At 43.9% G+C, this 24,041-nt stretch overlaps 1 protein-coding gene across 1 annotated transcript in view; it reads left to right on the top strand.

Moving 5' to 3' along the window:
• Positions 1 to 24,041, top strand: part of LOC311231688 (dolichyl-diphosphooligosaccharide--protein glycosyltransferase subunit TUSC3-like) — a gene marked incomplete at its 5' end in the record, with an annotated part of 107,261 nt that overhangs the window by 15,185 nt on the left and 68,035 nt on the right. The window contains one exon of the mRNA XM_084318316.1: positions 450 to 524. Within this exon, the coding sequence (XP_084174442.1) occupies positions 450 to 524 (75 nt within the window). The remainder of the gene's footprint in view (positions 1 to 449; positions 525 to 24,041) is intronic.

Genomic DNA, 24,041 nt, shown 5'->3' with positions numbered 1-24,041 from the left:
CCAGAGTAACATTTTAAGCTAATTTTAATATATTGATTGATGATTGATTAATCAATACAAGTCTATTTTAAGCTTAAATTATAAACTAATGTTAAACATCATCAGACTCCTCACTCTAGCCTCTTTGCAGGATTTAACAGATCATAATGAAATGTGAAGGTTTTGTAAACCTAACTTAAACCTCCTCAATCATGTCCTCATCAGAGTCCACAATCTGATTGATTTACTACCAATGACTGTGGTGTTATGTCCTGGAGCACAGGACGGACATACTGACTGAACTGTCCTGGGACACAGGAAGAACATACTGACTGAACTGTCCTGGGACACAGGAAGAACATACTGACTGTGTGTTTGTTTGTGTTTGTATCACTCTCCTATCTGAGACAGTGTGTACACCAGTCTCTCTTTTTCTGGTTGTTGTTGTTGCCTTCACAACCTTTTCCCAGATGCTGCCATCACCATGGGAATGGTCCTACTGAACGAGGCTGCTACCTCCAAGGGAGACGTCGGCAAGAGGAGGAGTAAGTCTGTCTCTCTTGCTCTGTCTCTCTCTATCTGTCTCTATCTATCTGTGCCTCTCTCTCTGTGTCTCTATTTGTCTCTCTCACTGTCCCTTTATCTGTGTCTCTCTGACTCTGTCTATCCATCTCTCTCTCTCTCTCTCTCTCTCTCTCTCTCTCTCTCTCTCTCTCTCTCTCTCTCTCTCTCTCTCTCTCTCTCTCTCTCTCTCTCTCTCTCTCTCTCTCTCTCTCTCTCTCTCTCTCTCTCTCTCTCTCTCTCTCTCTCTCTCTCTCTCTCTCTCTCTCTCTCTCTCTCTCTCTCTCTCTCTCTCTCTCCCCCTAGGGTCATGATCAGATCATGCTTGACAGCTCTATGTTTTTCCAGAGCGCGTAGAGCGTGTATGAGTGGAACTGATCTGGCTGTGGACTGAGAGTGTGTATGACTGGAACTGATCTGGCTGTGGACTGAGAGTGTGTATGAGTGGAACTGATCTGGCTGTGGACTGAGAGTGTGTATGAGTGGAACTGATCTGTCTGTGGACTGAGAGTGTGTATGAGTGGAACTGATCTGGCTGTGGACTGAGTATAGGAGTGGAACTGATCTGGCTGTGGACTGAGAGTGTGTATGAGTGGAACTGATCTGGCTGTGGACTGAGAGCGTGTATGAGTGGAACTGATCTGGCTGTGGACTGAGAGCGTATATGAGTGGAACTGATCTGGGGTCAGTGACTCTCAGGGGCGAATTCACAAAGAATGGATTGTGCGGTAATAGCACCCTTAACACTTTGGATGCCAGCGACGACAATTGTCGTCTTATCAGACCCCCCCATTGAGTGCCGACGACGCGATTTGTCGTTTGTTTGCCGTATTTTTTTGTATTGGCGATTTGAATTCATATTTCATCAAACGAGCCTCGGGTTAGTGCTGCAGAGTCTCTCTGAGCTCAATTGGGAAGATACCGCCCCCTATCGTCTCTCCCTGTGTAACTGCACCCCATCAGTTCTGACTGATGCAGGGGAGTGGTCAGTTTCCTCATTTAATTTTTTCCCTCAAGGCATCTGAAGGATCGATTGTGCTCGCCGGCCCGGAAAACACATGGATTATGTATTTACAGTACTCAACACTGTAATCAATAAGCGTGATCGATATTTGGAATGGCGATCAGGAATTGGAATAATCTTTTTGGATAACATCTGATCTCAGGTAAGGAATCTATTTTACCAGTCTTAGGATAATCAGACCTGTTTTCACAGAGATATAAGTGTTTGCCCTATGTGTGTATGTGGCTGTGTGGCTGTGATCGCTGATGAGGAAATGAGAGAATCGATTTTTCAGCCCGCCTCTATAGCGTGCATAAGTACACATATACTATCGATAATCTAGCGTTTATTTGAAAACTATTCATAAATAGGCCGAAAATGACAAAATGTTTGTGTATTCTAGAATATTCCAGTAAATGCCTTTATCACAGAATCTTTATATTTTCCTTGAAAACAAGGGCTTTTCAAAATGCTATAAAAAGGATATGAACCGATTAAAAAACAATCCGTTTCGACAATGTTGACTGCAAACAAGTCATTGATAAGCGACGGGCAGATTAGACACATAGCCATAATTTAAAACATAGATTATGCGTTTTTAACGCTATCATTGAAGTGGATGCTGGCACTCAACGGGGTTTTCAATGTTAAATGGCCGGCACTGAAATTGTTAACTGCGCGTGATTTGCGGATGAGATACTAGCGCAAACCCGCCCATAGGTGTGCAATTTGCTCCTGATTTGCTCCAGCGCAGTTGGCTCGTTGAACAGTCTGCACCTGCCAGCGCTGTTGGCAGATATCAGGAAGGGGAAGAAATAAACCCGAAATGAGAAAGAGGAAATTAAGCTCTTAAATCCAATGCACACGGCAGGCGATTCTTGCCAGGCTGTTATTGCTGTTATTGCTTCCATTGTTATGAATGAGAAAACCCACACAGCAGGAGATTTTCTAGCGACAATCGTGCAGCACGTTCACAATGAGGAAATAACATGACTTCTACTGGTGTTTCATTTGTAATATGCATTTATTTATCAATACATTCATTGATCAATAACCTACGTATTATTACGATGCTATTTATGTTAGTTATTAATTAACTAAGTTAGTTTGTCATTTATATGTGCTGCTTAACACATTCTGCGCCATAAACGAGTTAACTCATTATTGGCCGCCATGCGTTGAGCGCCAGAAACGAGTTAACTCGTTTTTGGGATCTTTTTTCATTTATTCGCTATATCTATTCATAATTCATAGCTGCAGCCTCTGGTCAACACCGCCCTCTACTGCCAGGCGGAGCTATTGCATCTCATTGAAAATGGGTTGGTGTGTTTTAGGAGGCGATCTGAGCCGGGCGGGCAGGGTTTAAATACTCGGGCGAACCAGTTCTATACAACGTGGCATCGAGCAGTAACTCCGCCCGCCCGTCATTGTGAACTGGTCGGTAGTGTGGTGCGGACCTCCACAAGCATTATTTGGAATTGCGACCAGATATTTGGATTATCTCTTTTGCATTACATCAGATACAAGGTAAAATGATTATATATAAATTTGATCGTTGATCTGACATTTATTTCGACCGCGATCACAGCTATATGTGTGGACTGTGTATGGCTGTTTACCGTTGGCTGCGGTGGGGGTTGGGGGGAGCGCCCCGCTACGACGGTCATTTCATGTATGGACGAGGAGACCTACTAATGATAATCTAGCGTTGATTTCAGGATGATTAGATAATCAGCCGAAAAATTACAATGTGATGACTGGATTACAGTAAAACGCCTTTTTCTCGCCTTTTTCCTGGAATTACTGAAAAACACCTAAACCATACAATTCCAAAAGAAATAACGATTAAAACCCGACTATACTACGGGCGGCTGGGTGGCGCAGCGGAGATTGCGCTCATCACCAATGCGAGAGACTCCGGTCTCGAATCCGGGTGTCAGCATTGCCTCCGGCTTGGGCCAGCCGTCATACTAATTCGTTTGGCTGAGTTAGCAAGAGGGAAGTTGATGGGTGGTAATCTGGAGTTGTGGACAGCGACTCCTACAGGTCAGGTCTGGGCGCCTGCACAGCAAAAGACAGGAAGTGGTGAAGGCAGCGTGACCTCCCACGCGTTACACTTCACCAATGAGAGTCTGCGCTGTCAGGTGAAAAGAGAGCCGCTGGCTGTCTCCGCATGTGTCGGAGGAAGCATGTGGTAGACCTCAGGGCTCCCTAGACCGACCAATAGGGGGCGCATGCGCACAACGACCAGGTAGGGAAGGGGGGAATTGGCATAACGACTAAATTGGGATGGGAGGAAAAAGCACAGAAAATCAGGCAAAAAAAAAAACTACTATACTCGTGATTGCCGGTCAAGCGTCGGCGAGTTAACCCGACTATACTCGGGTCTGGCGTCCAATGTGTTAATGTATAGTGACTTGCACAGGGGCCGACTGCCTGCAAACAGGCCATCAGAATGTTTATTTATTTATGACATACATAATCGAATGTCCAATCTAATTGTTCTATTCATGCAATATTTGAAGCATTTTTAAGTAAGGTGACTAACCTCTCAAGCACGCATTGCTTTGTTCACTCACACTCATTTGTCATATTATTCAATAGGCAGTGTTTCTCAATTCTCCACTTGAAATAATTTATCAAAATGTCCAATCTAACGAATTTTGTTTGCCCATAATAGCCTACTGCTGAATAACATGGACAAATAAATTATAAATTATTTTGTGCAGACCGTGCATGGTGCAGAATCTTTAGACAGAAGTTAGGCACTGTGCCAGTGAGAATGTTGTATTTAATGTTAATAGTTTAGAGGATCAGTGACTCAGAGCGTGTATGAGTAGAACTGGTCTGGGATCAGTGACAGAGCGTGTCTGAGTGGAACTGGTCTGTGATCAGTGACATAGCGTGTGTGAGTGGAACTGGTCTGGGATCAGTGACAGAGCGTGTCTGAGTGGAACTGAAAGGCCTCTGGACCGTCTGCCTTCACACCATCTGTGTCCGTTCACTGTTGTAATTCATGTGGACATAAATAAATCGTTCAAATGAGGGAAAGATCGTCCAATACGAACACAAACACACTTCACATGTTCCTAATAGTGTGTAGACACATACATACACACACAAGCACACATACACACATACATTCACACACACACACACATACACACACACACACACACACACACACACACACACACACACACACACACACACACACACACACACACACACACACACACACACACACACACACACACACACACACACACACACACACACATACATTCACACACACATACACACACCCACACATACATACATACATACATACATACATACATACATACATACATACATACATACATACATACATACATACATACATACACACACAGACGCGTGGTTCCAGTGTTATCATTAGCGCCGCATTTATTTGCATAACTGTCAATTAGACGGAGCAGCTGTGAAGAGGAGCCTTCGTTTTGCTATCCAGTTAGTCACTGGTGGGTGGGGTGACCCACTCACCTCCTCATTACCGCCCGTGAACACTCCACCGCTGATGTTTAAATACGCCTGGCGTGCACACAGCACACATCCTCACCACGTACCCACACATTTAAGTACACATGAGATGGCTGTGATTGTGTGTGTGTAGGCTTGACATGTGCTAGATGTAGCTTGACAAGCATATTTATATGGATTTTATTTGCTTTAGTGTAAATGAGTGGTTTCCTTTTTTCTCCTCAGTGTTGTTTACTTAGTTTTTAACACTTTGAGCGCCACGCCTGGTTTTCCTTTTTACCGGCTGAATGCCACCATCGGCGCCAATGTTAACGTTAATATCGCCTAATCTATGTTTTAAATTATGGCTATGTGTCTAATCTGCCCATCGCGTTATCAAAGACTATTTTCCAGTCAGTGCTGTCAAGGCAGATTGTTTTTTTATCTCGTCGTTTCCGTTTCAGAGCAGTTAGAAAAGCCCCTGTTTTGATCTAAAAAACAGCTCATTCTGGAGCATTCTATGAAAATCGTCTTTTAGTGGAATATTCCACAACGTTGATATTCGTCTGCCTTTTTTTTTTTTTTTACTTTGACCAGACAGCTGGTTCTTTTAGCGTTTATCGCTTTTTTCTGGTCAAGCATGACCGACAGATACAGGTTGAATGGGGTATAGATCGGGGGAAGACACTCTGAGAAAATACGGCGAGTCCGGGAGTCGAACTCGTGTACCCCAGATCCGTGACGCGCACGGTTGTCCCCGACGCCGCAATAGCGCCGAGATACGCGGTGAGCTACTGGAGCTCCCCTTTTCGTCTGCCTTTTTATGAATCGTTTCAAATAAACGCTAGATGATCAATATTATACGTGCACGCAAGCACATTACGGCCGCGCACGGATAATCGCCTCGTTGATTTCCTCTCGGACTTTTACAGTGAAACCGAAAGAAGACATTTCACAAAACAGCCTATATCTTCATCAAACTTACTCTGATTATCCTAACACTGATAACATAGAGTCCTTACCTGACATCAGATGGTATCCAACTGGTATATTCCAATTCCTGATCACCATTCGAAAAAATCGATACGTGTATGGATCCAACGCGATACTGTAGAACTCCATGATCAGCGGGGATCTGAGGTTCCTTCCAGAATGAACTGTGGTAACCCCGGCTGGATCAGTGGACTGGAAAATGTGGAGTACCGGATTTTTTTCCCCATTCATTTTCATTGAGTCCATTCCAAAATCACTTATGTCATCTGGGAGACGACAGGGGGCGCTTTTTTCCACAGTGATCGCCGGCGCCGCTCGGCTATACTCGGGTAGGCTCGGGTGATGCAATAATTTTTCAGATTGCTAAAAAAAAAATAATAATAATAATAATAATTCCGAGAAATCTCGTGAGTGGCTTTCAACCACCTATAAAAAAACACGAGAAATCTTGTGAGTGGCACGGAAAGAGTTAAATAAACATAATTAAACTGGCCACACGCAACCGTTACTGTTGTGTTAGTGTCGGTGGGGCTCATTCTAAACTGCTACTCAAAAGCAGCTTGCGTGTCAGGGAAATTGATTTAAACGAGTTGAGTTAAATGATTTTGCAGCTGGACAGCTTGTGGGTTTAAAGGTTGAACTATAAACCTGTCCGCTGTATACAAACATACCGTGTTCGAGCCAATCGGCAATACCAACTGAGTCACGTGACTAAGTAGCCCCGGACCTGCGTGAGCTGCTGTGCTAAGAAAGTACAATGGGGCTCTATGGAGAAACCATGACACTCCCCTAACTAAAAGTAGTTTCAAACGAAAACGGATGGATGTAATTTTGCCAAATCAGCATGGCTGTGAGTGTGAGTCTTTCACCTTTTACATATCTAGTTTAGGCATGGATTGTCTGTACGCAAACTGAGTCTGACATGGACAGCGAACAGGTCTCTAATGAATGTTTTACATGGGCTCTAAAGCCAAGATGGCAGCAGGTAGCCGTCCATGTTGTTGTTGAAACACAGGTGTAACTGAGGGGTACAATTCCCTGACTGTATTGAGAGTATGGTATTATTAAACCACTACTTAGTTATGTACTTTAATTACTGGCCATACAGTACACGGTATATCTGGTGAACACCCACACAAGAATACTTCAATGACAAAGAAAGTTATATTTGGAGGGATTTATTATTATAGCAACGATAGGTTACAATATTGAGAATTATGAATTGCGCTTATATGGCGAAGAACACTTAAGTAGGTCAAGAGCGTAAGAGTCCATGAGCAGGGCCGCCTGGGAGAAATGCGAGGCCCTGTGCGAGATTTAACGCGAGCCCCCCCCCCCCCCCCCCCCCCAAAGGTAAAAAAAAATAAAAAATTATATATATATATATATATATATATATATATATTTTTTTTTTTTTTATATATACAGTCAACATATTCTTAAATAATAGCGCTGCCCGAGGCGGGGCATGATACAGTCAACATATAGCAAAAGAGAGAGCGAGAGAGAGCTCCCGTTCTACAGTCAATATACAGTGTACAGAGAGAGAGAGAGAGAGAACATGTGTGTTTGTCATGTGTGTGTGTGTTAGAGAGAGACTAGAGCATGTATGACAGATTCAAAAGGACAAAGATCAACACTTAAATCCAAGAGAGAGAGAGAGAGAGAGAGAGAGAGAGAGAGAGAGAGAGAGAGAGAGAGAGAGAGAGAGAGAGAGAGAGAGAGACATTGGAAAGAAATTGAAATGCTATTTGGCCCTAAACAGAGAGTACACAGTGGCAGAATACCTGAGCACTGTGACTGAAGATCCTTGAGCACAGCCTAGCCATCGAGAAAGGCCGCCATAGGCAGACTGTGTGTGTTAGAAAGAGAGAGAGAGAGAGAGAACATGTGTGTTTGTCATGTGTGTGTGTGTTAGAGAGAGACTAGAGCATGTATGACAGATTCAAAAGGACAAAGATCAACACTTAAATCCAACAAGAAGAGGGTATACCAGAGAAACCAAAGCAGCAAGGAGCCAATGGCCGACATCAGCTAAATAGGCTAGCCAGGTACTGTGACACCAGGCCACACACAGCTTTGGCCAATGGCCCAACGCTACCCAAGCTACACAAACGACCATTCACACACAGCACATGTCGTATCTCCAAATGTTGTGAAGTAGCATATGTTTTGCCTGGAAAAAAACATCGTTATTAACAAAACATTCGGGAGGGGAAGGAAGGAAGAGTGGGGTAATGTCATGACATTTTCATTAATCTTAGTTACCTGCACGAGGAACGCAGGGCGAAAGGCCGCAACACAGGTCTCCACGTTGACGAAAGGCCTCTCGCTGGCGGGACAAAAAGCTATGGCCAGAGCCTTGTCATGGTGCAGGCCCGACTACATCTTCTGTCAAAGGGCCTGCTATTCTCAAGGCTAACTGATAGCATCAAACGAACGTTCCCAGCTGACGCTAAACAGCTAACTGGCTAACAGTTAGCTCAATCAGGCACCTCAGGCTCTCACCACCAGGCACACACCGTTAGCGTTAGCTACTAGTAGTATTAGCTAGTCGACCAGTTTGGCTCCAGAGAGAGAGAGAAAGAGAGATGTCAGGTCCACGGCGGGTATATAATCATAGGTTGACTCACGTCACTCACCATAACGCAGTATCAACGTGGAAGGAGACTTTCTTGGCCCCACGGTGTAATTTCTTCTTCGAGTACTTTCCGGCAGACTGGACACCTTTCGGCGTATTGCTGCCTAACAGATTTATCTGCTCACAAGTTCTCTTCTCCTTCTTTTGAAAAGACATCCACTCGCCTCGCCTCGCTCCTCTGGATAGGTTAGCTAACGCTAGTTAGCCGTTAGCTAAGCTAGCTACTAGCCGACAGCATCATGGCTATCCCGACTGAACCACACGTTAGCACTCAATATTATAACGTAGCTAAAGCTAACTAGCTGTCCCTGTCTTTAGCCGGGATGGCTAGCCTGACTGAACTGTCTAACATGCAACAACTTTCATCTTCAGTCCATCTGCCGAACGATGTCCTCTTCACCTTGGCTGGGATAAACTCCAATGCTGCACGCACGGAATAGTCAGACGCTTTAGAATAGTGTAACCCCTCCCCTCATTGAAACCAATGCCTGCTGCAGAGCACCAGAGCTCCAATAGTGACCCAGGTGCAGACCCAGGAACAAGTCATTCTACAAACGTGTCTAATGTGAAATATATAAGCATATAAGCAAAACTAGATTTTAGGTCTGTGATGAAAAAGGGCCTCGCGGGAAGGGGGGCCTCGCAAAAAAATAAAAAATAAAATAAAAATAAAAATAAAAAAAAATAATACAAAAAAATAATAATATTTTTTTTTTTTTTTTTTTTTTTGCGAGGCCCCCCTTCCCGCGAGGCCCTGTGCGACCGCACTGCTCGCACACCCCCTGAGGCGGCCCTGTCCATGAGCATATTAAGATGGGTATAATTGACGCCACCTGTAGCATAAGAATTACATAAGGCACACTCGTAGTCAGCTGGAGATACTAAGGGGTTCCCTCCGGTTGTAAGCCAGCAGGGGAGAGGAATGTTCGAATGCAAAGTCTGGGTCAACGAGGAATAAATAAGCTCCAGCTACGGGAGGCGGTACATATACTCCCCTCGATCGGCAGACAAAAGCAGCAGCTATAATCCAGTATGTGCGACAGCATGGATGAAAGCCAGCCAGCCTCTTCCTAGAGACGGGCTCGAGTGATGCTCCTCACGGGTAGATCCCACACAGCAGTGGGGTAGACGATTCTCTGCTCCAGCAGCCACAGTACCGAAAGCAATATAATCCAGCCGGAAAAGGCTCTGCATTCGCCGGTGTAGACTCTCCGGTGCACTACACTTCACATTCAACTAGGTCGAACTTGACGTTATTTCACTAAGCTCTGACACTTTTACTATCCTATTCGCACGCGGTTCTAAGTGCTCTATTTAGACGCAAGGTTGCTCACTTCACTTGGTCGTTGACTTGTGGTGAAGGCTTTAACGTTTGATAAGACGATACGTTACTTTGAACGAATGATGAACTGAATGAACTGATACTTTGAACGAAGTGCTGCTGTTTCCACCTGCGCCGTATTTATACGTAAGGTGAATAATCTAGTGCCAACCTCAGTTCTGTCTCGTATTACTGCGCAAACCTGGACATGTTGAGACAAGCCTTGGCGGTGGCTTTGAACTCGCCATTGGGGGTATGGTCGTTGGCGCCTAGGGGTCGCTGTCCAATAGGAGAACGAATATTATGGTCTGGTTTGTACCTAGGCAAAGGGATATTCCGTGTATATATACAAAGAATATACAAGGGATATCAGACGATATACAAATATTATACAAGGGATATCAAGCAATAAATATATATATTTGGTTTAATCTGACCCTTTGTAACAACAGGCTATGGAGTTTTCTTTACTTCTGATCTAGAGTCCGAGATTATGGTGCAAAGTGAGGGCTTTTCATCACTTTCTCCTCTGGTCCAAGTTGAGTGAACTTACCATTGGAACCTGAGGCTGGTTCAGAACATGCTGCTAGGCAGTGGTGGAAGAAATACATAGTTCCTTTACTTAAGTAAAAGTATAAATACCCAGATAAATGAGTACTCTGGTAAAAGTAAAAGTCCTCCATTCAAATTCGACTTAAGTACATTAAATTGCAAATACTTATCTACTTTTACTTAAAGGAAAACTCCAACATTTTGGGAAATTAGCTTATTTAACATCTTCCCTGGACAAGAAGATACATACATTTTTTGTCTCTGTGCATGCAGTAGGCTTAGGGAACGCCTGCACCGTTAGCGTAGCTTAGCTTCATCGAGAGGGCCTACCTGGAAGAGGTAGAGAATCTGTCACAGTGGTGTCAGGAGAACTGCCTCTCCCTGAACGTCAGCAAAACAAAAGAGATGATTGTGGACTTCAGGAGGTCGGGGGTCAAGGACTACAGCCCCCTCAGCATCGACGGGGCACCGGTTGAGAGAGTGAACAGTTTCAAGTACCTCGGAGCCCACATATCCGAGGACTTGACATGGACCACACACATTGACAGTGTTGTGAAGAAGGCACAACAACGCCTCTACTTCCTCAGGCGCCTAAGGAAGTTCCAAGTCAGTCAGAAGATCCTTAGGAACTTCTACTCATGTACAATAGAGAGCATCCTGACTGGCAACATCACCTCCTGGTTTGGGAATAGCACTGCACAAGACCGTAGCAGACTACAAAGAGTGACACGTTCAGCCGAACGCACAATTGGAGGGGGGCTTCCCACCCTCCAGAACATTTACAACAAGCGGTGCAGGGGGAAGGCTAAGAGAATCATCAAGGACTCCAGCCACCCGAACAACTGCCTCTTTGAACTGCTGCGGTCAGGCAAGCGATACCGGAGTCTTAAGGCGAGCACAGAAAGACTCAGAAGAAGCTTCTATCCCCAGGCCATCAGGCTGCTAAACGAACAATAAACACTATGCAACAACCATCAAATGCACACAGCACACACACACACACACGCACACACTCACTTAAACAAACAACACTCCACACTTTAGATCACACAAACACACTTTATATTTATTGATAAAGGATTTGCACTACAACTCGTACACCTACTGTAAATTGTACCTAAATTGCACCTCATCCCATTTCTGCCTTGCACTATATAGTATTGTATATTAGTACACTGCATAGTATTGTATATTATATGGTAACTCAGTTACGTCTATTCTGCATCGAACATTGTACATATGTCTATACTGAACACTGTGACCTCATTTTTTTACTTCTAATTTACATGCTATACTATGTTATTTTATTTCATACTTATCTTGTCTTGCACAGTCTCTGGAGCGAAACAGTAAGAAGCATTTTGTATAAAAGTATTCTGTACTTCTGTATGACAACTATTAAAGAAACTGACACTGGAAGTGGGGCAGTCCTTTACCCTGAAGTTCCCTACAGTCCCCTACAGTCACTAAATACACTCCAAATACAACTCCAAAACGTTCCTGTAAACATGTTGTGACCTGTGTATTTACCACGTGGAGAAATAAAAAATAATTGAATTAGACATTTACGTTTTCTAAGCAAATATACTCGGAACTATTTTTTGCCTAACCACTCCTCTCTGGGCGCAGTGATTTCACGCAACGCAGTGCTACTTTCTAACGTGACGCCAGTGTTTGTTTACATTTTCATTTCATTCAAAGGATCCGAACCGATTGAAGTTTATGGATACCATGACTGTGGTAACTTTTAATTTATGTTTTTAGATGGAAGGCTGTATTCCATCTGTCTAACGTTAGGGTGACCAAACGTCCTCTTTTGCCCGGACATGTCCTCTTTTCACGCCCTGTCCGGGGCGTCCGGGGGGGATTTATAAATTCATGGAAATGTCCGGGTTTCATTGTTTTTCAGTTTCAGTTTCAGTTTCACGGCCCTTTGCGAGCATCTGAAGGCTCGGGACTGCATTTTTCGCCGAACATATAAATTACAGAATTAAAGCGCCATTCGTTGCCGTTCGAACGCCATCTGAATCATGCCGATATGTCAGGCGTGCGACTTTTTACACGGCGCGCCAGATTATCACCCCGGAGTCCCGGAGAAGCATGTGAGGGCCGCTCAGCAGCGCCACCCACCCAATGGCTGAATTGGAGTATTGCACTGTGCGGGCACAGCTGTGAGATCCGCGCGAGGCCAGAGGATGTTTTTGATTGATTGATTGATTGATTGAAAACTTTATTAACACATTGCAGAATGGGTACAATACAGTACAGCTCAATCAATGTACATACTGTATGAGTAAATTAACTATACTTTTGCTCACACAATATCTTGAATGAATGCGTTTATTTATTTCGAACATAAATTGAAAATAAATAATAATAAAAAACAAGTAATAAACAGATTAAAAAACAAACAAGCAGGAGTAGGATGAAGCGTAAACGTATGTATTCCTACTAGTGCACTGCAACCCTGCCCAAGCCCGACGGGGCCCTACCCGACCCGACGGGTTGTCATCAGATAAACATTTGGATGTAATTACCGCAGCGCGCAGGGAGAACTCAGAGGAGAACTCGAGGGAGAACAGTGATGACCCTCAGGTGGATTGATGAACAAATGAACCGGACCGAAGTGGCATTGGTTGTGTTGGAACATAGCCAGTTGGCGAACGTTTTAATTTGTTCTTGGATGTATGTAGCCGGTTGGCGAAGTTTTGTTAACGTTGTTCAACGCGTTGCTGACGTCAACAGCGAAGTGGTGAGTCTGATGTTTATTATTTACTGGGTGCTGCTGCCCTGTTTTGTTGTGCTTTCATTATGTTGCTCTGCTCGAAATCTGATTTCTGTTTTCTGTTTGTTTGTATAGTGACTGAGTAGGCTATTGTGTCGTGTGTGTGTGTGTGTGTCAAAGAAGATTATATAGCCTTCAATACGTTTTACGAGGCTGTCTAATAAGCGAGCACTGGGACGGCATTCTAATAAGAGCGAAACAGGCTATGTAAATGCTTCTTAGTTTTCAGCGTGATATGTGTTATTTAGGCAGACCTATTGGACATTTTCGTTTTTGTTTATTTATTAAGTTAATATATAAAGTGTTTAGAATATTTAAAACAAAAAAATAATTTTATATTGGACTATATAATAGAATTTGCGAATCAGGCTATAGAATGGTTTATTAGTTTTCAGCGTGATATGTGTTATTTAGTTAGACCTATTGGACATTTTGTTTTTGTTTATTTATTAAGTTCATATAAAACAGTGTTTCGAATATTTAAAACAAATACAAAAAAGATTTTAATAATAATAACAATAATTTTTTTTTCAGGGTTTCACGCGGGCTAGGGCTTAAAATATTATTTACAGTCGGGCTTATTTTCGGGTAGGGCCTGAAGTTCACGGGCTCGGGCTGGGCACGGGCTTTATTTCAAGGCCCTTGCAGACCACTAATTCCTACTAGGGATGCTCGATATTGGCTTTTTTACCGATACCGATATTCCGATATTGTCCAACTCTTGATTTCTGATACCGATATCAACCGATATCAACCGATACCGATATATGCAGGGTTTCCCACCCCAAAAAACGGAATAATTTCAGGTAACTAATCATTTCACTGGATATATATATAACAAATATTGTTATTGTTTTTTTCTTTTTTTAAACCGATACCGATATTTTCCGATATCACATTTTACTGCCGATATCGGCCGATAATATCGGTCGGCTGATAATATCGGACATCCATAATTCCTACCCCCTTGATTGATTGATTGATTGATTGATTGATTGATTGATTGATTGATTGATTGATTGATTGATTGATTGATTGATTGATTGATTGAAAACTTTATTAACAGATTGCAGAATGGGTACAATACAGTACGGCTGCAGACCAGAGAAATACTTTCGTCTTGTTTACATCAGGGTCCCCCATTTTCAATTCATCATAACATATATGACATACATGACATACAGATAGACAGTATTCAGTATACCTTCACACTCTATTATCTTATGCAACTCATATTCACTCCACAAACTGAAATATACATACATTGTTGAATCAACAGCCTGTTTCTTGAAGTTAGACTCTCCTCTAAATTGTAACCCCCTCTCTATAACAGAATTTTTGGATGTTACCCGGGAGTGAATTGTTTCGTGCTTTAAACATGATTTGTGCAGTCTTAAATTCAGCCAGGTCCCAGAGTTTCATGGCATGTGATTTAAAAAAATGCTACTCTATTTCATTAGCACTAACAGTGATTTTCCTTTTTTGCATTAGTAACTTCAGAATGTTATCTTTCAAAAGAGACCAGGCTTATGCGTGTGCTAAGCATAACGTATAAAGATAAGCTTTGCAAAAAAAGAATGCAGTCCTCAAGTTCAAGTAAAAAAAAATGTCCGCTTTTCTGGGTGCATGTTAAAACAATAAAGGCATCTTTGAGTAAACTTAATAATAATAATAATTTAGGACCTGCTCAGAGGTCATCAATCGGCACACATGCGATGCATGTATGCGATTTGTCTCTGCGATTAACCCATCCCATCATCCTTCCCCCCCAAGGGCAGCCGGGAGCAGACAGGCGTCAACGTGAGCCGCGCCAGGGGACCAATCCAAGTGCTCCTGTCCGTCTTCGTCAAGGACGCCACAGCGTTAGCGATCTTGTTGTTGTGCATGTTTTTCCATTGGGCTTATCTTATCGGGGGGGAAACCCTTGCGAGCACGGGGAGAACATGCAAACTCCACACAGAAAGGCCTGGGCCCTCATTTATCAAGTTTCCTCAGAAAATGTTCTATTTCCACACGTAAGCACAGAATTTAGAATGTGTGCATGCACAAAAAAAACAGGATTTATCACACGTGCGTACACAGGTCCTACGCACACCTGTCATGATAAATATCACCTTGCTTCTACGCTAAGGCTCGTGCACACTTTCACGTATTTGCATACCAAAACCGCCCCGATGAACCATATACGGTAATGGAACACCCCCATGAAATGTGGAAAAATGGACTAAACCGAGGGAAGCGTGTTATGAGACAGGCTGACAGACGTGTACACGTACGGTGATGTCGGATATGATATCTATTAACCATTGCTGCCTGGGCAGCGCAAACACTAATAAAGACAGTTTTTTTTCCGTTTTGTTTGATTAATACCCAGGGATTAAAGTTCTCCTCAATTTTATTCCAAATCGTGACGGATTTTCCGTAAATTTTCTACCTGCTGCATATGATTTCTAGAGGCATACAATCTATTTTGATGTCAGTATTGGGTAGCCTATATAAACAATAATACGAGAGCATATACAAGAACAATGAATCTCACTGCCATGTATGATGTAGCCTGCCTATTATATGTGATCAATACAAACTGAATTCCATCATGTTTGTGTGCGGGAGCTCACAAGGCTGTTGTCACAATGGGTGGTACAGTAATAACAGTCTACACAATATCACGATGGACCATGCCATGTAGCCTATGTTCTATTATGACATGATCTGTGACGACAAATGTTCTAGAATGTTTGATTATGACACCATACTCTGACAGCATGCCTATGATCAATAAAAACGCGAACTTGAATCCCATCATCATATTTACATAGTCTGTCCACTATCTTTATTACTTTGTTATTCCCCCCCCCCCATCTATGTAAAGCGACCTTGCATGGGTCTCTTGAAAGGCGCTATGTAAAATGAAGCTATTATTATTATTGTTGTTATTATTATTATCATGTCTGTGTGCTGAGCTCAGTGAAGTTTCAACGGAGCGAGGTAATCTATTCTAATCAACAAATTGAAGTAGAAAGCATTCCGTTGTGGCCAATCTTATTTGGAAACATGACACAAAATAATAGTATGTCGCTTTTTATTTGAAACAATATTTAATGGCGTTTGGAGGTGGGTGTTCTGCTTCTGCCCCCTATCTATCTAGGTCGTCCTCGGACGGGCCCTCCATCGGTGCTTCCAGTCATCCCGATCCTCCATGCATCTGGCTAGCTCGCCGGTGCTTTCTGTTCCCACATCTCTCCTGAGTACGTCCACGTAGGTTAACGTGGGACGTCCTCGTGATCGATGCCCGTGTGTTGGTTCCCACAGTACAAGTTTGCTGGTTGGCATCTCATGGTGTCTCTGGCAGTGACCTGCCAGCCTCATTCTCCTGACTGCCACTTTATCGCTCACCTTTAGCACCCCCCCATACAAGTTTGCATTAGTGACATGCTCATCCCTGTTGATGTTGAGCACCACACGCATCATTCTGGTGTAGCACCCATCCAAGGACTTCTGCAGGGTGGGCTTCAAGGCCCAGCATTCACTGCCATACAAAAGGACAGACTCAACTGTTGCATGAAAGAAGTTGAGCTTGATTTGACGGGGGAGGTTGGATTTCCACACACTGGTCATGCCGTTCAGAGCCCTCCACGCAAGTGCCTTCCTCACTTTAAGGTCTTGCTCGGACGAGTTGACCCACGAGCCCAGGTACTTGAAATCACTGACTTCCTTTAGAGCAGAGCCTCCTGTTGTCCTTAGAGGTGGATGATCCGGGAGGATGTTATACATTATGACCTCGGTTTTCTTGGCATTTAGCCTAAGGCCAACCTTGGCGCACTCCGTCTCCACTCTGCACAGGAGTTCCTGTGCCTGCTCCACCTGGTCAGAGAGCAGGCTGATGTCGTCCGCGTAGTCAAGGTCTGTTAGGACTATGGCGGGGGTGTAGTCTCGATCTCCTTGGGGTTATTGTGAGACCAAGTTCCTGCTCCCGTCCATTGATGGCCTTCCTGAGCGCATAGTCGAGGACTATGACGAAAAGGAAGGGGGCAAGGGTGTCCCCTTGCATCACTCCAGCCAGGATGTCAAATTCTTCACTGTTGCCGTCTGGGGTTACCACCTTGGCCCTTGTACCCGTGTGCATGGTCCCTATGGCCCGGAGTAGATTGGGAGGGACTCCGTAGGCCTTGAGTATCCTCATCATCACGGCTCTGTGTATCGAGTCAAAAGCCTTTTTGAAGTCGATAAAGCACAGTACCGCTGTCAGGTTGTTCTTCTTAACCTCCTCGATGATTCTTCTCAAGGCCAAGATCTGGGCCACAGTGGTCCTCTTCTCTCGGAAACCATTTTGGTTCTCCCTGAGGTGGGGGTCGATGGCTTTCCTTATCCGGTTTAGTATCATGCGATTGTACATCTTTGCAATGACACATGTCAGACTTATGCCACGGTAGTTGTCTGGCTTCGAGAGATCTCCGGACTTAGGCACTGGGATGATGTTAGAGAGAGACCACATATCAGGCTGGTTGTTTTTCATCAGGGCATGGTTGCAGAACTCCAGGATGATGTTGTCAAGGTCACAGTTCTTATAGACCTCTGGGGGAATGCCGTCCGGCCCAGAACTTTTCCCCTGCTTCAGTGTGGATTTCACTTTGGTAAACTCCCTGGCTGTGAAGGGACCATCGTCAATAGTGAGATTCGTGAGGACGGCAGGTATCGTCTCCTCATCTTCATCCACTGTCGAGTGTGTTCCCAGTAGATTTCGGAAGTGAGTGAAGCAGGAGGTCACCCTCTCCTCTGGGCTGTTGCCTTCTACCTGTCCCTGCTTCGACCTTTTCCTCCCACTCATCTCATTGATGACCCTCCATGCCTCCCCATACTGCTGTTCACCATGCGCTGCCTCCACTCTCTGCACCTTCTCCATCAACTCCTCCCCCCTTATCTTGTCGTAGGTATCGAACAACAAAAAAAAAAAAAAGTTTGGCCTTTTTCAGTACCTTGCGATTCTCTGCAGTCTGCTCATGCCCGTAGCCTCGTTGTGCCTCCTCCACGCCCTCACGTGCCACCATGACTTCTGGGTGTTTGGACCTCCGGGAGACCCCATTCCTCTCCACCACTGGAACACACATCCTGGCCGCCTCTTCATTCGCAGCAACGAACCGCCTGTATTTGGTATTAGGCTCCTCCCCCTCACCTAGCAGCTGAAAGCGATTCCTCACTTCCACTGCGTACCTAGTTTGAAGGCCAGGGTTGACTGAGAACGCCTTCCAGTCATACCGCGTCTTCAGGCTTGGTTTGGGGACCCTGAGGCTCAGTCGCACCCTCATGGAGACCACTCGATGATCAGAGCCCACAGAGTTGAACGTGCTGTAAGGTTCAGCATTCAGGATGGAGTTCCTCCACCTTCGTCTTACTAGTATGTAGTCCAGTTGACGTTGCATACCGGTAGCCCGATCCTGGAAGGTCCATCTCTTGCCCCTTCTTTTCTGGAACATGGTGTTCGCAGCCCGTGCCAAACAAGCAAGCCAACCTCTTGTTCCCGCATGAGCCCGTTATAATTACACTACTGTCGCTATTTTACAATGAACTATAATGAATTACGGGTCATACAGAAGTTGAACACGCCAGTGTTGGAAGTAATGCACGGAAGCTTATTTCCGCGTTGAAACTAATGCATGAACTGAGGAGCGCATATGCCGTAGTAACGATATTCTACCACTGGCCGTCAGCTAAGCATGCTCAGAGCTGTGCGTAGACATAAGCACAAAGTCAAGTTCAAGTTCGAATTGATAAATCCCACACTTTGCTTAGAAATGGTCGTACGCACGGGTTAAGCACATTTCTCTGCGTACGTCACGTTGATAAATGAGGGCCCTGAACTTTGAGTAGAGATTCAAGATTCAAGAGGTTTATTCATCACATACAGTACAGTACATACACAAGACATAGTGAAATGAAGGTGGCCATGCCTGCTTCGATTGTGCAAAGTATCATTAAGTATCTCGAGGCTGGGGCCAGCATGTCCTATTTTTTGGAAATCTAAATATGGTCACCCTATCTAACGTTAGCGAATATTGTGAGATTGATAAATAGGACATAACGTTGCTGAACTATCGACCTAGTTAGCCTAGTTAGCCCCACGTCTACAGGGTTTGGGCGAGTGAATCCACACTCGTGGTATTATTATAACTAATTTATTGTGTAACGCTAGCCCCTTAAAACTTACCACAGTCATGGTATCCATAGTCAAGTCAAGTCAGTTTTATTTATATAGCACATTTCCAGGCAGCGGCAGCTGATACCAAAGTGCTTCACAAGCAAGTTGATGAAAACAAAATAGTGTGATGCAAGGTATAAGATAAAAAAAAAAAACATAGCAAAGCAATGAAAGCAACAAAAACAAAACAATATGGTGCAAGATATAAGATTAAAAACATTATAAAGCAATGAAAGCAATAAAAACAGGCAGGACACAGTAAAACAAAGAGGATAGAGGGGCCAGGGGTCTAGTGGTGATTAAGTAGGGGGGAAGGCCAAGGAGAACAGGTAGGTTGTCAAGAGTGATTTAAAAGCCTGCACGGTCTGGGCAGTCCGTACGCTGAGGGGGAGGCTGTTCCACAATCTAGGCGCTGCGGTGGAGAAAGCTCTGTCTCCCCTAGTCTTGAGCCTGGTTCTGGGTACCACCAATAGCAGCTGGTCAGCTGATCTGAGGGATCGGTGGGGGGTGTGGCGATGCAAGAGCTCGGACAAATAGGAGGGAGTCGTGCCATTTAATGATTTAAAAACATTTAGGGCTAATTTGAAATCGATCCTGAAGCTAACAGGCAGCCAGTGGAGCGAGGCCAAAACTGGGCTGATGTGTTCGTGTTTTCTTGTTTTGGTGAGGAGGCGCGCGGCTGCGTTCTGCACCAGTTGTAGGTGGCGGAGGAGGGACTTGTCGATGCCCGTGTACAGAGCATTGCAGTAGTCGAGGCGAGTGGTGACAAAGGCATGTATCACCGTCTCTAGGTTACTTTGGGAGAGGTATGCCTTTGTCTTCGCCAGGAGTCTAAGGTGGTAAAAGCTGTTTTTAACTACGGCGCTGACCTGTTTGTCGAATTTAAAATTGCTGTCGAAGATGATCCCGAGGTTCCTGACAGAGGTGGAGAGGTTTGGACCCAGGGGACCAAGTGCGTCAATGAGGGGGGCCGGGGGGGCACTATTAAAAACAATGACCTCGGTTTTCCCTTCGTTCAATGTCAGGGAATTTTCGGACATCCAGCACTTGATTTCTGCCAGGCAGTCAAGCAGTGGTTCTATTGACGTCTTCCCTTGGGTGGGCTTTAAGGGGAGGTAAACCTGCACGTCATCGGCGAAGCAATGGAATGAGATATTGTGTTTTGCCAAGATCTGGCCTAGGGGGAGTATAGGAGGAAGAGAGTGGGACCCAATATCGAGCCTTGGGGCACCCGGCAGGTGAGGGGGGCCACAGAGGAAGTGAGGTCACCGAGTTGGACAGAGAAGGTCCCATTACTCAGGTAGGACCGGAACCAGTCTAAGACGGGGCCCCTAAGGCCTACGTAATGCTCGAGGCGAGCTATAAGGATGTGGTGATCTACCGTATCAAAGGCGGCTGAGAGGTCAAGGAGTAGTAGTAGCAGCTGAAATCAGGTCGTTTAAGACACGGAGGAGGGCCGTTTCAGTGCTGTGTCATGGTTTAAAGCCAGATTGGAATTTATCATGGATGTTGTTTTGTTCAAGGAATGATTGTAGCTGTATGTAGACTATGCGCTCCAGGATTTTTGATAAAAATGGTAGTTGTGAGATGGGTATAAAATTGGCGAAGACAACTAGAGGGGTAGCCATAGTCGTCAGACGCAAATTAAATATCGAATTGAAAGGGGTATGGTCGGATGCTGAGGGGCGCATAACTATAGCTAGGATTATACACAATAACAGGAAAATTGCATTGGCAGCGGTATATGCCCCGAATTTGTACGAAGTGGGTTTCTTCACTTCACTAACAGGAGAAATGTTAAACCATCCCGAGTACTCATATATAATAGGTGCGGATTTTAATGCCATTTGGAACCCAAGGATGGACAAAACTTACCTTTCCTTCTCCAGCGAACAAAAGAATTCATCTAAAGCATTAAAAGATTGGTCGAAATCAACAGGAGTAACTGATTTATGGCGTTCACTTAACCCCATGACCCGCAAGTACTCCTGTCGTTCGGCGAGACACAACACACTATCCAGAATTGATTACGTCTTTGCATCCCCGAGAATATTTGATAAATATGAAGTGGAAATGACACCCAATGCGCTATCAGATCACTGCTACTTAATCCTGAAAGCAACATTTGGTACACTATCTACCCGGGCCCCAAGATGGCGTTTTAATTCGATGCTGCTTAACAACAAGGAATTCATTACACAAATTAAAGAAGCTCTCACAGTATTCCTACAAGATAATGCTAACTCGGTGCAAGATCCCAGAATATTATGGATGTCGGTAAAGAATATGATCAAGGATTTCTCGGATAGATTTACCTCCATATTGCGCAAAAATCAAAACACAAAACTGTCTGAAATGGAAACGCTTTACTCAACGCTTTTTAATTCTTTAAAATACAACAACTCTACTAGACTAGATAACCAAGTTAACATTCTAAAGACAGAGATCAAAGCAATGTACAGACAAAAATCGGAATTGCAAATACGCAGCACTAGACAACAGCAGTACTTCCAAGGTTCTAAACCTAGTCACCTATTAGCCATGCGACTAAGAATTAATGCAAAATTTGCAGATATAACTGCCATTAGGAAACAACAAGCTCTAGTAACAGAACCCAAAATAATAAACGATACATTCAAAGAATTCTACTCCGATTTATATAACTCAGAAACGACCTTTGATCAAGACAAATTAGACACATATCTTAATCAAATTACTCTCCCTAAACTTACGGATGAAGACGCTAAACAGTTAGAAGTACCGATCACATTAGAAGAACTCAAGAAGGCCATATCCGGAATGAAAAACGGCAAAGCTCCGGGAATTGACGGTATCCCATCAGAAATGTACATTTCTTGCTGGGACATATTTGGACCCTTATTACTAAATATGATCTTATACTCAGTCAAAGAGGGAAGCTTCATTGAACACCAAAATACCGCACTCATTTCAGTTCTTCACAAAAAAGACAAAGACCCCACTGAGTGCGGTAGTTACCGTCCTTTAAGCCTCCTCGGAACCGATGTCAAACTGTACTCTAAGATATTAGCCATCAGATTGCAAAAGCATATGACGTCTTTAGTTCATCCGGACCAAACAGGCTTCATAAAAGGTCGCCTGATCAATGATAACATAAGGCGAATACTGCACGTACTAGATACAGACAAAGAGGACATCACACCTAAGGCGATACTATCCCTGGATGCTATGAAAGCATTTGACAGGTTGGAATGGTCGTTTCTATGGGCAGTATTGGAAAGGATGGGGTTAGGAAAAGGTTTCATTGATATGATTAAAGTACTATACAAGGACCCATCGGCCAGGATTACAACAGGCACATTCATCTCCGATATCTTTCCGGTATCACGCTCAGCCAGACAAGGTTGCCCTCTTAGTCCCGGACTATTCGATCTATCATTAGAACCTTTAGCACAATTTATAAGACAATCCCAACACATAGAACCAATAGTAATCAAGGGCACACATCATAAAATTAGTTTATATGCGGACGACGTAATATTGTTCATGCAAAACCCCAACAACACATTGCCGCTTATACTCAAGTTGATAGAGAACTTTGGTGATTTATCGGGATTTAAAATAAATTGGCCTAAGTCGGCTTTTCTTCCTCTTAACACCAGTGCAAAAAAAGAGACAACCCTCCCAGGTGCGATACCCATGGTCAAACATTTCAGATGCTTGGGTGTGGAAATATTTCCCACCATAAGACAAACGGTGAAGCACAATTACACAAAAATACAGAACAAAATCAAAGACGACCTGGACAGGTGGGCAAAACTTAAAAACTCAGTACAGGCAAGGGTATCAATAGTTAAGATGGATGTATTACCAAGAATCAATTTTTTCAGCTCAATGCTTCCGTTACCTCCTCCAGAGGGCTACTGGAAAAGATTACAAACCTCCACATACAAATTTATTTGGAATAACAAACCACCTCGCATAAAAAGATCCACCGCACAGAGAAATAAAGCAGACGGTGGCATGGCAGTCCCAGATTTTTTACAATATTTTAATGCCTTCACATTAAGACCATTGAAGAAGATATGGTTTGACCCCGAGGCTTTGGTATCTTGGAGAAAATTAGAAGAAAACATAGTAGCCCCACAGAGATTGAAAGACATAGCATACACTAAACTTTCAATCAAGCATTGTGAGCGAGAATTTGGCCCAATAATTACCCATGCAATCAGGACATGGCGGGAAACACAAAGGAAATTTCCTAACCCTCAAGTATGGCATAATCACACTCCCATATTCAATAACAATGCTCTCTTAATGGGAAAACGACCTATAAGATTCCCTATATGGGAAGAGAGAGGCATACACTCATTAGGGGATATTTTTAATAACAAGGGCCTCTGTAGTTATGTCGAAATATGCATAAAGTTTAACCTCACCGAGTCCACATGGCTTTTTTACATACAGTAATAAAAAAAAAAAAAAAAAAAAAAAAAAAAATTGGCGAAGACAGAGGGATCGAGGTTGGGC

The sequence above is a fragment of the Notolepis coatsorum genome, assembly GCF_963971535.1.
Source record: "Notolepis coatsorum genome assembly, chromosome: 7".
Classification (NCBI taxonomy): domain Eukaryota; kingdom Metazoa; phylum Chordata; class Actinopteri; order Aulopiformes; family Paralepididae; genus Notolepis; species Notolepis coatsorum.
The sequence above is the reverse complement of the archived record's forward strand: the minus strand, read 5'-3'. Positions and strand labels throughout refer to the sequence as shown.